This window comes from Parasteatoda tepidariorum, chromosome 6, assembly GCF_043381705.1.
Source record: "Parasteatoda tepidariorum isolate YZ-2023 chromosome 6, CAS_Ptep_4.0, whole genome shotgun sequence".
Classification (NCBI taxonomy): domain Eukaryota; kingdom Metazoa; phylum Arthropoda; class Arachnida; order Araneae; family Theridiidae; genus Parasteatoda; species Parasteatoda tepidariorum.
Genome location: NC_092209.1, coordinates 44347122 through 44362693, shown reverse-complemented (window position 1 = coordinate 44362693; position 15572 = coordinate 44347122). Strand labels below are relative to the sequence as shown.

The window sequence follows — 15572 nt, the reverse complement described above, 5'->3', positions numbered from 1 at the left end:
ATGCGTACATCAAACAAGGAATTTTATCTAATCATATTTTATTTTAAAAATTTACTTAGAGGAATATACAATAATCAAAACCTAATTAATTATAATTTTTAAAAGAAATTTTCTTTAACATATTATTTTGAAGTAAAAATTTATTTCCCTTAGAAAATTTTCGAAAAATGAAAAAACATAACTTTTAACAGATTTCAAGATAGATTACATTTTTCATAAAATGTTCATTTTTATGTCAACTGTATGTTACTTCACATAATTTGTATCATGTTTTAATGTTGAAAGATTTTAATAGGATGAGAAACCTATAAAATTCAATAAAAATGAGTAACTAAGCAGAAAATTTAGTCGAAACTTAGTTTATTTTTAAAACTAGTATATAACCAGGGGTCTGTTTAGAAGAAATTTGGGTGCGTTAACGGACCCTTCACAAAATATCTCTTCATAAAAACGGACCCTTCACAAAATATTTTAACTTAAAAACGGACCCTTCACAAAATGATTTTTCTTTTAATCGGACCCTTCACAAATTTGTTTATCTTCATTATTATTTTGTTAATCGAATAAACCTTCCCAGGGCAGAAAACAAGAAAGATGGATGTAAACGAATTAAGTTTTGTCTTCGGCAAACGATTCTTCTATTATTCGTCCGAAATTAATATTCTGCGTTCAGCAGTATAGGCTTAATACCAAATATTTGTAGGTTGCACCTCTAATTTAGAAGCAGCAATTGTTGTTTATTTTTTAAAATTTAATTTTTTTAATTATAATTTTACAGTGTTGAGCATAATTTTGTATGTCTTTACAATTTAAAAACTCCTTGAAAAAGTTTTTTTTGCAATAACGGACCCTATTTGCACAAATTGATAAAAGCGGACCCTGGTTGAAAGAATGTGAGTAATTTTTTCACAATTTCACAAAAAACGGACCTTTCACAAAATGTCTGGACAGACCCCTGATAACACAAATGATCAAAACATAATATTTAGTAAATCATTATCAGAAATATCTTCACTTAATATGCATTTTTTAAGTAAATATTCCTTCTCTTTAGTGAATTTTTAAACTTTTTATTAAAAAAAATAAGAATGTTATTTTCCAGGAGTTCATGATAGCACAATGATTATAAATCACTCAAGTAAATTTCATATGCACTTAAAGTAGCACACAATGACTTATTTTATTTTACTAAATTGTACTTCTTACAATTACATAGCAAACAATCTTTAAATTACATAGCAAACTTAAAAATGAAAATATTGCTACATTGATCTTATTAGGCTTTACTTTAAAAAAAAATATTTATATCAGATATATTTGCTTTATTAAAGGTAAATGCCTTCAAATAAAATATTAGTTCAACTTTCAATTTTTTGGTTAAATCCTATTAATAAACTATTTTGAATAAAGGAAAAAATCTATAAACTAGGAAAAAAGGGGATAAAAATAAAAAGCTGAGCTTTTACAAAGTAGACACCAGGAGTGTATGCAATACAGTGATATCAATAAGATATATGAAAAGATAACTTCTAACTCTGCTGAGATTTTTATTTATATTAAAAGTGGCAGAAGCATTTGGACAGTGAAATGTAAATTTTTCTTTAATATAATTTTAAACGTCTTTCCCCACTACTATATTAGAGAAAATTAAGCAATATATAAGGGTTAGTAATCACCATTTTAAATTAATTACCAGTCAATCATTAATCATTTTAAACTAAAATAGTTGATAACTTTCACCTCATCTATTTTCTGATAGATTGTAACTATCAGTTTTAGTCCGTTTGACTGTTTAATTTGACCAATCAAACTTGAATTAATTTTTTTAGCAACGTATCTCTGCTTATTCGTGGAAGTATTTCATTCCTGTATAAAGGATCTAATGATAGAAATAAATTAGGTTTACATTTAAATTTATGCTCTCTTTTCCAAAATACTGAACTCATATATAGAAATAAATAAACAATAAATATAAGTACAGTACAGAACCCGTTATCCGGAAATCAGAAAACCGGAAAACCAAAAAACCGGAACGAAATTCGCAAAAATTTTCCCGCCATTTTTTTAAAAAATATTTTTTTTCCTCATAAGATTTTAGGATTTTTCTTTCTTTTTTGAAGGATGTTTACCTTACCATCACTTTGGAAATAATCATTAGTGTATTACTTCATCGTTTTTTCCTCTTTTTAAGATTATTATCATAATTGTTTTTTTTTAGTTGGGTTTAACAATAAAAAAACGGCTTTTCGTAGTGATTCAGAAAACCGGAAAAATCAGTTATCCGGAATAGCGATGGTCCCGATCTTTCCGGATAATCGGTTCCCTACTGTATTTAAAATGAATACTTTCTATAAAAAAATTTAAAATAAAAAAGAATCATGAAAGATAAAATATATATTACTAAACACATGAAAATCACAGAAATATTAAGATCAAACTAATCATACTCACTTTATGGTGTAATATGGAATATCTATACTGGACATATCAACAAGAGTGCTTTGAAACAAATTTAATAAACTTTTAAAATGTGGCTTTAATTTGTCGCCCAATGCTTTGGTAATTACACTCAATGAATAAAGCCCAACCTGAAGAGAAAATAAACATTAAAAAAGTTATAAATAATGAAGCTCTTTAATGGAAGTTCTAGAATTATCTTTATTTAGGCTAGGATAAAAAATAAAAATTGCACATACTTCTCTGTCAACATTGTTGTTACTGCGGATACTTTGGCTTAATAGTGCCATCAATTCTGGCCATTGGTTAGTAGGGAGATCATGTTTAGCAATAGCAGCTATCAATTCGGCTAAAGCATTCCTGACAGTTTTGCTATGAAAAGAATAAAAAAAGATAAGTTAAAAAAAACATGCATTTGATACAGGGTGTGTAGCCAAATTATTCAACAATAGATAGCATCTTTTAAGCACTTTTCAAGCACTCAGATAATATTTTTAAGCACTTTAAAAAATTCACAATTGGGTAGGATTGGAAAATTGATGGTTTTAATCGTCATGTCAAAAAAAATTATAAATAACCTTTCGACACTGTTTTTGACAATTGTCAAAATTTTTGTAATCATGTAAATCAAATAGCATTTTAATACGCTGTGAACTGACGATATGCCGAAATAGATTGGGGTTGAATTAATTGTGAAAACACTGAATAGAACAATGCCTTCTGCATAATTCGTAGGGAGAATCAACATGGTAAAGGAAAAATTTCATTTTGGAAAAAGGAAAATTAAGCACTTTTTAAAACATCCAATGAAAAAGCACCTTTAAGGACTTTTAAAAAACGAAAATCGAAAATAAGCACCTTTAAGCATTTTTTAAAAATGCTACACACCCTGTGATAGAATCAAAGAAAAAATACTACTGAAATTTTCTGCACAACCCAAATACATATTTTAAAATTAGTTAATTTTTCTCAACTATAAGAGCACTACCTCATGAAGTAATTTATGTTATGTTAAATGTAATCAAGATACAATGTAAACTATTTCCTACCTATAATTATTAAAAATATATGAAGTAAATAATATGAAATATTGTTAAAATATTTTTTATACTGAAAGGATTACTGGTTTTTTACCCACATAAAGATTGTAAACAAGCTTTCATCTGAAATACCTTTTGATAATAGCAATGCTCCAATTTTTGATGCAAACTCTTTTAGGCATTTAAAAATTTAACAGACTAATTGTTATTATTTTAAACATTAATAAATAAATAATTCAGTATCTAAAACAGTAACTTACTCAGTATCTTTGATATAAGCCTCAAGAATAGTAGCTTTCATTCTGCAGAGAAGGAAAAGTAATATTTGATAAATAAAATCAATAAACAATTTATGCAAGAAACAAATTGAAAATTAAATAAATACATTTTTAATTGCATTAACAGATAAAAATAAAATCTATCTTTTGACCCGTCTTGACAAGCATATAGAACAGAATCCATAATTATATATTATAATTGAATAAAATAACTAGAAAATTTGAATTGAGTTTTTGAAAAATCACTTTTTCATGCATTCGATTTGCTACGATTTTATTGTCCACGTGGTTTAGTCTATCGTATTTTAAACAGTTATTGATATAGACTTTTGCATCATATCTAATGATCTGCGCTTTTGAACAGTCACTTTATGATGCGCTCTAGTTATGACAATTTTATCTCAAACCTAAGAATTCTTTTTAAAAATGTAAGAGTTTTGCACATTCTGAAACAGAGTCACGGGTCTGTCCAGGCCGAATTTACTACCGTTTAGCGGTACCTTCACAAATTCAACTTTAGGAAAAACGGTAGTTTCACAAATTCAATTTTGGAAAAAATACTTTTGGACAAAATACTTTTTCTTAAAATTTCATTTTTGTATCCCTTAAGAAACGATAAATCCATATTTTTGTGTTGATTTCTTAATATAATTTTTAATTTTTCACAAATTACGTCTAAATTTTCACAAAATAGGTACCTGTCAGAAAAACCTAGACAGACCCCTGAGAGTGCATGATAACTTTGGTGGTTAGTAATATTTTTATGAGAGCGAGGAGAAGAAAAAAAAGAAATTTTATTTATCCCGTAACGAAAGGCCACCGTATTCACAAAACTTTGTTTTGGTTATATCCAAATTTTTTGATCATATAATAGTAAAAATCCAATAAAAATCATGCAAAAATCAAAAGTCTGTTAAAAATCATGAAAAAGCAGAAATTAGCATAAAAGGGGAAGTGATAAAAATGAAATAAAAATGCGGTTGAAATAACATTATAATTTCAAAATGTAGAGGTAATGACTCGAGGTGGTGAAAGATTAAAATCCTTGAGCACTTCAATTTTATTTTATTATTTACTCTTTTTTTTTAAAAAGTCTCTTACCAAATTAATTATAGAAGAATTTCAAAATAAAAATATGTTTAACTCAAAACCTTTTATATGTAATATAAGCCATGTTTTATATTTTAATTCTAAATAAAACCTTTATAATTTTCATTTCTTTTTTTTCTTCTTCTATGCATAATAATATTAGGTTAATGCAGTGGTCGGCAAAGTGCGGCTCCAGAGCCGCATGTGGCTCTTTAGCTCCTTAAGTGCGGCTCTGGCGCAAATATCCACGGAAGGAGCAATAATATTTTCATTTTAAAAAAAACTTGGTAAGAAAAAAATTACTTCTTATTTTGATAAATTAAAATTCTTCTATTTCATGGTAGACGTTACGTCTCATCTAAATCAGCTTAATCGTAAACTACAAGGGAAAGGAAACTTAATTTTTTCGACGTTAGAAGAAGTAATAACATTCGAAAACAAATTATCCATTTTTGCTCTGGATTTTGAAAGGGAAACATCGTTTCACTTTCCGAGCCTGCTGAAGCATTGCCAAGAAAATAATTCCTCTATTGATAAACACCATTTTAAAACAATAATTTTAAATATGAGGGAAGCATTTCTCAGCTGGTTTCAGGAATTTAAAAACAGCAGAGCAACTTTAGCATTTGTCAAAAATCCTCTTAATGCTACGATAACAGAGTTGAAATTTTCTCCTTTTGAAATTGACATTGGTAGCTTTGAAACACAATTGCTGGATTTAAAAAATAAGGAGATACATGGCTCTCTAAATTCGAACGTTTTTGTGTTGAAATGGAAATATTGGAGAAGAAAAAATTTCATCTTAGTTCACAGCACAAGTGGTCTGCTTTGAATGACCTGGAGAAGGAAGACACGATCATTTTCAACGCTTGGAATAAATAGTATTCCTTACTCTTACGATCAGCTGAGAAAGCTTGCGTTTGGTGCTCTTTCCCTTTTGGGTTCTACATATATATGCGAAGAAACTTTTTCAAGTATGAACATTGTCAAGAGTAAACTGAGAAGTCGTCTTATTGATGAGAACTTGGAATCATGCCTAAAATTAAAAACAACAACATACAAACCTGACTTACTCAAACTTTCCAAGGAGATGCAAGCACATTGTTCGCATTAATAAATATTTATTAAGTATGAAATTTAGTTTTATTTAGTATACTACTTATTTAGTGTAATAAAAGTTTACTAAACAAGCAGATTTGGCTCCCAATTTTTTTAAAAATTGCTGTAATGTTCATATTTGGCTCTTTGGCTAATAAGTTTGCCGACCGCTGGGTTAATGAAAAACTTATAGAAAAATTATTATTCATAAATGAAAAAAAAAGTTTAAAAATAAAAAACTATCAACATGCATCGTGGGTCACCAATAAATTGCCTAGCACAGAAATTTTTTTATATTTCAGTTTAAAAAATTAAATACAATATTTTGGTTAGAAAGCATCCTTGCAACAGCCTGTTGGGGAACCAGAGAGGTCATGGAGGTTAAAGCTTCAGAGTTTCATCAGCATTGGCATGTTTGTGGTAATGGGGTCTGCATTGCACTCAGGCTGTCTTTATTTCCCACACAAGCTGGTACCAAAGTTATTTATAGTTGAAAAAATATTTTTAAGATAATTGAAAAACATAATTAAGAAAATGACTATATTTTTAAAATTATAACGCTAAATGTAGTGGTGTAATAAAAGCAGACAGGTAATAAATCTATACAAGAAAAAAAATAAATAAAACGAAAACATAAGACAAATATATTTACCCTTGTTTTACATCTGGAGGCACCCTTTTCCAATGTTTCGACTTTAAAACTCGTCTGCGAAGCAACAATGAAGCATACCGTCTCACTTGAGGGTCTTGAGACTGTGTCACACATTGACATAAGGATATATTAATTGTCGGATCTTTGAACAAACCTTGTATTTCTCGAAAGCCCTGGAAAACAGTATGATTAAAATTATTATAAAATTTCGTCTGTGGATGTTATATATATCTTCAAACTAGATCATACATAGGCTCAAAATAAGAAAGAAATTTTATAGGAAGAAAAAATACAATTAAGATTATGAATGCCAGGTTAATTATCAGTGTCTGACATTTAATTTTCATTCAGGCTGAGCCACGGTGAATTTTTAGTAGTGTGCTTTGCATTGTCATGTCATAATAGGAGTACCTCTAAACAGTGTGCATGGCTTTACCGTGGCTTCCCTTTTTTTAAAGATAGGGTGACCTGGGGTAATTCCTGATCAAAAAATGCAAACATCTATTTTGTGAAAAAACTATTCAAAATAAAATGTTAATATTTACTGGAAGTTTGACGCTATATGAGATGAGTCCTATGCCACCTTTTTTTGTTTGAAAATCTAATTAGAATTTAAAATATTTTAAATTTTTAGTGATCAGGAATTACCCCTGGTCTTGATCATTTCTGGGGTAATTCCTGATCACTTCTGGGGTAATTACTGATCACCAGTTTTTATTGTAAAGGGGCTGTTTAAAAATAATTATATAATGGTAATTAACAAATTAGACATCAAGATCAAACAAATAAACCAAAGAGATATATTTAAGTAGCTAATAAAATGATTTATTTAAAAGCAAGAAGAAAGATTAACACTTTAAATTTTCAAAAATCTTTGCATCGTGCAATACATTTTAGGCAATCAGCCAACTCATTCTCATGTTCGGCTGAAATATAAGAGAGTTTCTACATGAGTTACTTTTGCTGGATTTTTTAATTTCATGAAGGGAAAGTGTAAAGTTAAGTAAGGTATGTCAACAGCACTGGCAGCAGCTCTCACACTGAAATTTTAATTTTCAATCATTAAAAGAAATTCACTAATTTTGCTTTCTAGAAGCTTAGTATCCTTTTTAGGCTTATAATTTCTCACCATATTTATACTAGGCTAATTTATAAACTTAAAAATTATTCTAACAATGTACACACATAAAATTAAGATAGAAGCAAGGTAAGACAAACCAGAAATGGTGCAAATCAGAATACAGTCTTGTATACAGTTAAAAACAAATTTTGTGATGACAGTTAAAATATATTTTATAGTTGTTCCACTTAATAAATATGAACTGTTATTTAAGAAAAGACAATTAGCTATTTATTAGCTATTTTATATACTATTTATAAGAAGAAATGACAATGATCAGGAATTACCCCAGTGATCAATAATTACCCCATCTGTAGGGGGCAACATTTGATATAGTTTCCTATAATCAATTATAATGTTTACAGTAGATGTGAAACAATTAAACAAAAGCTTACACTACTTTTATATCAAAGAAAAAGAAAGTAACTCAAAATATTTATTATTAAGAGAAGGAGGGGGATCTTTGCAGAAATGTGCACATTTTGAAACCCATCTTTGAAATGGAAAATACAGAAAGCAGTTTAAAAGATACTTATTTTGTTAGATTAAACAAAAAACTATTATTAAGTAAATGTAGTTATACTTTAGTAAAGTGTACAAGCATTCTTGTCCATGTCTCAAATTTTAAAAAAAAATGTTTTTTTAAAATAAAACTTAGGTGATCATTATTTACCCCAGAAACAGAGTGATCGTGAATTACCCCAGGTCACCCTACAACTGTCAAAATTAAATTACCACCATTTTTTTTAAAAAATAAAAACAAATAATTTCTATTTGGAGGTTAAAAATTGCAAAATGAGAAGAGCACGTAAAATTTTTATCAGAACTTGGTAATGAATAAGATGAATCTAGAGTGATTTTTTAAGCTTATTGTTTTTGTATTTTTCTCTTCAATAATTTAACAAATTAATGGTTTGGTTAAATTTCAATTCTATGCATTTTTATTTATAATTTTTAAAGATTTCCTACACCAAAATTTGGGTTTTTGACAGAAAATGTCAAAAAGAGTTGAATATCAAAATAAATCAAGAAAATCATTGATTAATCGCTAGTAATTATATATCTAAGTTTATTTATAAATACTTCTTATTTATAATTGCAATTAATTATCCTTACACTAAAATTTTGGGTTTTTGACACATGTCAAAAAGGGACTTTTAACATGACAGATAAAATAATGGTTAAAACCATTGATTGTTGAAAACTTGCCAACCTTAGAAATAATGGACAATAACAAAGAAATACTACTAATAGAAAATTAATTTTCTCCAATTTTATTTTTATTTTCCATTGACCTTCTTATAAGTTATTGTCTTTTGTTTATATTTTTATTCCATATTATGATAAACAGAAGCATTTATTGATATTTTTAACATTTTCTATGCCACTAAAGTTTGCAATGGAAGATTGTTAGTTCTGGTTTAAATTTATAAAATTCATATATATAATTTAAGATGTCAGAAAAAGGAAATTGTGATCAGCTATTGGTTACATTAAATTGTTAATATAAATTGAAACATTTGGAGTGCTCAAATGATGGGAATAACTTTAAAATCATCATTATTAATATATTTCTAACTAACAAGAATATTAGAAAATAAAGCAAACTTTTTGAAATTTAAATTCTATATTAATATAATCAATTAAGAAAAAATTTAAATCACACCATTATAGTTTTTAACATAAAAAAAACTTCAGTTTTTTTTTTTTACAGAATATTATAAAATAACAAAATTTTCATGAACTTCATTAATAATTGCAAAAAAACTCAAACTAAAATAAAGGTACCACAATTTTATAAATACTTACACTTGGGCTGATTAATATACTTCTTTATACATTGTTAAAAATTGTTTCTTTGGATAATTTTCTCTCATTATCTAGTTTTTTGACAACTTAAAAAAGGATGAGAAATTAATGATAAAAGCCTACTATTTGTTAGATAATTACAAGTCAAAAATAAAAACAGATTCTGAACACTAAATTTTATAGAATTTCATTATGAAAAATTTTGTTATAATATTGTATATAAAAATATATATATTCTTCATATGGCTGAAATTAATAAAAAAGAATTAATGATAATTTAATTAAACTTAAAATGACAATCACGAATTGCCATTAAAACGCCCAGTTGAAACAGAAACTAACTAGTAAGAAAATTAATTTTGTAAAATATAGAATACCTATAAATTATATTAGTTTGACAAAAGTCTCAGCGAAATATAATTGTCTTTTATTAATAATCACATTTTACTACAGAGAATAAATTAAAGCATTTAACATCATGAACTAGTAAGGAATACAAGTTTGTTAAATATTTAATTTCTCGAGGTAATGACAACGTCATGATTAATGAAGCAATCTAAGTGGTTTATATTATACAAAAATGTGAAATCAAATAGAGAAAATGACAGTAAAATATTCACAGAATACGTCTAAATGATTTCGTTTTATTCAATAAATCTTAATTATAATAGAAATCGTACAATTTAGTACCGCAATTCAAGAAACGTGGTAGCCACATGGTATTTACATCTCAATGGAATGTAGGGAATATACATTTTATAATGATAATATGCTTAATATAAAGATTCCTTACTTCAACTTGACCCTCATTTGTTGTGTTCTGGAGTAATTTTAGAATAACACTTTCCAGCGGTGCCGCCATTGTTTGGTAATTATCATACGGATGTGCCCGAAATAAAGTAATAATATTTTGCCGCCTGCCGACGAAAAACTTCTTCAGAAGAGAAAGGGAAAATTTTGTTAAACAATTCCCTATTTCCCTATGCAACAATTTTTTTCTTTTCGATAACAATGATTCAAAATTACAAACTTCGAAAGTTTTAATCGATTATTTTAACTCGGGATCCCAAGTCGAGCGGTCTCACCGTTCCGCCAAACGCTCATAAGTTCTGATATAGTGGGTTCAACTTTATCTTTCAAAATCAATATTGTTAAAACAAAGATCCTTTGCAGGAATTCTTTAAAATAAATAATTTCTTTAAAAAGGTAAAGGGTTAAGTTCTAGAATGGTTTATTAAGGACGCTGGTCAACTTAAGCACATGTGCGGGTAACAAGCGTAGGATTGGATCTAGACTAATAATATAAATTAGACTAATTTATAAGCCGTTCACTGTATGGAACCCACAAGCTTTATTGGCAATCGAAATGGGCTGCAGGTGGCGTAGAGTAGAAGTAGAACTCAAGTCTTCTCCTATGGCAACACTTCACATGCTTTCCCCATTAGCGTGTGGAAAGTCATAGAGGAAGGAAGTACGTTAGTTTCTCTCTTGATTTTCATATAGATTAAAATCTTTTAACTTGAAAAACTATATGGAACTGAAAACTACATTAAACATAGTTCTAAAGAAAAGTATCACGGAAATATTTTTATTAAGGAAAAATATTAAGAAAAGGGAAAATATCGTAGTACATTCCTATATAACTGAAAAGAGGAGAAGGGTTAAAGGCATGAAACCGGTCTCTCCCCAGATGGCGTATTCGAGTGTTGCGATCGCGAATAGCAAAATAGGAATGTACAAAAATAAGTTACCGATCGGTGACGGTCTAGGAAACCTCCCGAGGATGATCAGAAGACATGCATCACAGTTTTGATCCTTTGCAGAGGAGATGGCATCCCTGCAGCGGAAGCCCAACGACCTGCTCTCGAAGTCGAGCACTTTACGATAGAACAGTTTAATGAGGAACAATACCGCACACCCTCGGCCCCTTCGCAGGCTGATTAAAGTGTTCCCACAGTACCGTCTTTACGCATGGGCATAACCGGGCAGTGCCCGGGGCCCCCAAACACTCAGAGGGTCCTTGATATTCATATTTTCGAAAACTTGTATTTTAAGAAAAAAGAAAAGAAAGAAGTACATTGCCTTATAAATTTTTAAAAAATATATATACCATGGAATAAATATAATGAATGAAATATATTCTGTTGAATAAATTAATTCAAATGAATGTGTAATCATTTTTGTAACACATTAATTATGTTATGTAAGTACAATACCAATAAATTTGATAAATATTAAAGAAAATTTTTGTCTCATGATTTTAAGTATATTAATTTAATGCAGAGTTGGCGGGTTTAAACCAATCTATGACTTAAGCCATATATATATAAACCAAACCATTTTTTTTTTTTTTAAAAATCTGTTATATATTATTTTTTTGTATTTTAACTTTTTTTAACACTAAAAAAACATTTTCTTTTTTACATTTTATATAAATACTTTTAATTTGACAAACTGAAATTTCTCTCATATTTCTCTTTTTTTATTTTTAATTTTGAGTTTAATTGCAAAAGTGGATCTGTCTTTTTAAAATATACATATAGTTTGTCTAAGGTAAGAACTCCCCTATCCATTTGTCTGAACCCGTGGCTGAGACAATGGTTACGAGGTGTAACTATTTCAAGTAGGGTCATTGTTTAGGACAGGTTTTGACTCGGATCGGCGAGAGAAAAGTAATATTTTTCTCCGGTCGATTGTGTTAGCCCTAGAGTGAAGAGAAGTTACCTTCTCCAAAACGCACTATTCTTGTTTCCATAGCAACAGACAGCCTCAGACTTTGTGTTGGGGTAAGTTCTTGTCGTAGACAAACTATACATAGTGTAATGTCTATAGAAAACAGCCTAAGACTTGGAAGAACAAATAAATGTTCTACGCTTGCTGTAATATAACATGTTTTTTACTTCTATTTTTTCTGGGCATGCATTTACTTACGTCCTTGAAAGGTGAATAAAAAGTTGTCATTTAACCAGCTCAACTTTTTAATGAGGCAAATGAATTTTATTTTAAGATGTACTTGAGATAAAAGCTACTCTCCCTATTTTTGTTTCCATAGCAGCAGACAGTTCTAGACTTTGTGGCGAGGGGAGTTATTGACGTAGACAAACTATAAATATGGCATTTTTAAATGCTTACTTTTCTAAATTAGTTAAGACAAGAGATATTGTTGAACAATATTGCTAATACTTTTAAAAAGATGATCAATTAAGTTTTCCAACCAATGATCAATGATAATAAAGTTATCGAAATTTTATTACATTACAGTATTCATTGCTTTCCTGAAGAAAAAAAAATTTCTCTGTGGAACAAATTAATGTGAGAAAGCATTCGGTTAGTTCATGTTTCTAAAACTGGTTCACCAATGCTTAAAAAAACAATAAAAACTCGCGAAGTTCTGTTTAAAATAGTTTATTAAAATTTTACTTTTTGCCTATTGATACCTTTTATATAGTTAATCATTTTGAAAAGTTTCTACGGTTTTGAAAATTAATTAAATTTAAAGTATGGAGGATTAAAAATGGTTACCACCTGAAATTTTTTTAAATTTATACATATCTTTAAAATAATTAATTTCTCCACGAGCGCAATAACTCTCAAACCATGAGATAAAAAATATATATTACAGATAAAATTTTGCATATAAACCAGTATTATTATTTGAATATGGAAATAATCTTGGGAAAGCTAGAAAATGCTTTAAAACTTGTCAATATGGAAAACTTTCTATATGCGGGCTCAATATGGATAACTATCATTGTCAACCCCTCGAGGTCAACTTAAATTTAATTAAGGGCACAGGCAATCAAAAGAGGGAAAACTTAGACTTTACTATCTGGACAAATGAGGTGCTGTTCAAGCGTAAAAAGTTTCAGGCACAATTTTAAAATTCTTTTATTCAAACTCAATTCCATGTTAAAAATGAATTTTAATAGTTATTTATTACTTTATTTAATAAAATTCTAAACTTCATAAATTTTAAGGTATACAAATATTTACACCATTTTAAACAGTGCAAATTTTAATAATAAATTAAATTTGAATGAAATTGGTTGAATAGTTTTTGAGTTATAAAAGTTCAATTATGTCGTATTATTACTCAAAATTCTCAGGTGCTATTCAACCTAATCAAATTTGGTCATTTACAATTACAGAGTTTAAAACTATGTATAAGCTTGTATTCCTCTACAATTCAAATTTTTTTCTAACTTTTTTAAAAATACTTCATTATTTTTACTCGGAGTCTTTGCTTAAACAAATGTTACAGTCGTCTGCAAAAAATCTTAGCTTATGATGTTCCAGTTTATGGTGAAATGCACACAATTAAAATTTTTGATTTTTCTCCTGACTAACTTCTCAGGACCATAGTTATCCCATATTTTGATAATCAAAGATCTAAATATGTCAACAACATAAAAGGTATATTTTCTCATAAAGAGTACAATTTTAGGTTTTATTTCTTAGCCTAATAGCTAGTGCTAATTAGCACAGCTGAAGTCACCACTTTGTAAACAATCAAAATTAACGCTTAATTTCTAAAAATTCGATCATGGTGCAAAAGTTAGTGTTCTGGATATATATCCGTGTGTATGTAACAATTGTGTAAAATTTAGAAGTTAATTTGTACACAATTCTATCATTCTATTGTTTTTCCCTTTCTGAAAGAAACGAAATGTTTCATTTAAAAAATATGATTTAAATTTAATTTTTAGCGAGACTATTTCGTACTAATGTTAAATAAAATGTTAGCAGACCCAGTATTTTCGTTTTCTTTAGTTTACATATTTTGTACTTTTTATTTTATTTTTACTCAAGGATTTATATGTATATAAAAATTTTTTAACGTGACAGATATTGCAAATGATTCCAAAAATTTTGTTGCGCATTGCAATATTATTTCTAACGTGCAATTTTATTTTTAATTAAGGTTAAAATATTTCTACTATAAACCATTATTTTAATGATGGTCAAAAAAATTTCAAATCTTGAAGAAATTTCGAATTTTAAAATTTTTTGAATTGCAATTTTTTACACTGTTTTAAACACTGCAATTTTTAATAATAAATGACAAACTTTGAAAGAAATCGGTAGAACAGTTTGTGAGCTATAAAACTTGAAATATGATGCATTTTTAAACTTTCATTTTTCAGAAACATTGTACCCATTACCACCAATTTCTGTATTTTTTCATATGCAGCAATTGAAACAAAAATTTTAAAGAATCGATGCAATATGTTCCTTGTTTTTAAAAGAGCTTTCCACGTTAGTAAGCTTAATGTAATGCAAATCGTTCCTCGCCTCCAGAGAAAAAATTAATTTGCCGTTAATCTTGTTGTTTAAGAATCGAGGTTCCTTGTTTTTTAAAAGTTCTTTCCACGTTAGTAAGCTTAATGTAATGCAAATCGTTCGCCTCCACAGAAAAAAATTGATTTGCAGTTAATTCTTGTCCCACTTCTTGGTGTCATAACTGTTCTCCTAATTAGTTTTAACTCTTATACATATATTTTACTCCAATTTTTTAACTTTATTAATTCTAGTTTGGGTCAAACGAAGGGGACCTATACTGTAATACCATAGAACATAAGTTTATACAATAGTTTTTGAAAAGAAAATTCTTAGCTATAAACCAGCATTTAAAAGAATGTATTTAAAATGTAATTAAATGTTTAATACGTGTTAAATATAAAATTTAAGAAAAAAGGTACCACCATCAATAAAAAAAACACTGTGACGAAAAGTTTTTTTAATGTTTAATAAAATTAGGTATGAAAAAATAATACTCAAACGTCAAAAAATAAGCTTTTAATTCATTCATATGATGATTTACCTTAAGAAGTAATATAAACAAAATTTGCACTGCATCAATAAAAAAAAACTCTTTTGACAATCAAAATACTTTTTCTTTAGAAAACTAATTAACCGCAGGCTCAAACTGACGCATTACTTTAGTCAATTACAAATAATAAAAAGTAAGTATCAATAACTTTTAAATATAACCCAATTTACTTTTCCTCTTCTATGCTGTGATTCCTCTT

At 28.1% G+C, this 15572-nt stretch overlaps 1 protein-coding gene across 1 annotated transcript in view; it reads right to left on the bottom strand.

Moving 5' to 3' along the window:
• LOC107440346 (importin-4) overlaps positions 1 to 10488 on the bottom strand; it is a gene marked incomplete at its 5' end in the record, with an annotated part of 46248 nt that extends 35760 nt beyond the window's left edge. Inside the window, 5 exon segments of the mRNA XM_016053252.1 lie at positions 2452 to 2588; positions 2697 to 2829; positions 3758 to 3799; positions 6615 to 6787; positions 10337 to 10488. Coding sequence (XP_015908738.1) covers positions 2452 to 2588; positions 2697 to 2829; positions 3758 to 3799; positions 6615 to 6787; positions 10337 to 10488 — 637 coding nt within the window.
• Between the last annotated feature and the right edge of the window lie 5084 nt (positions 10489 to 15572).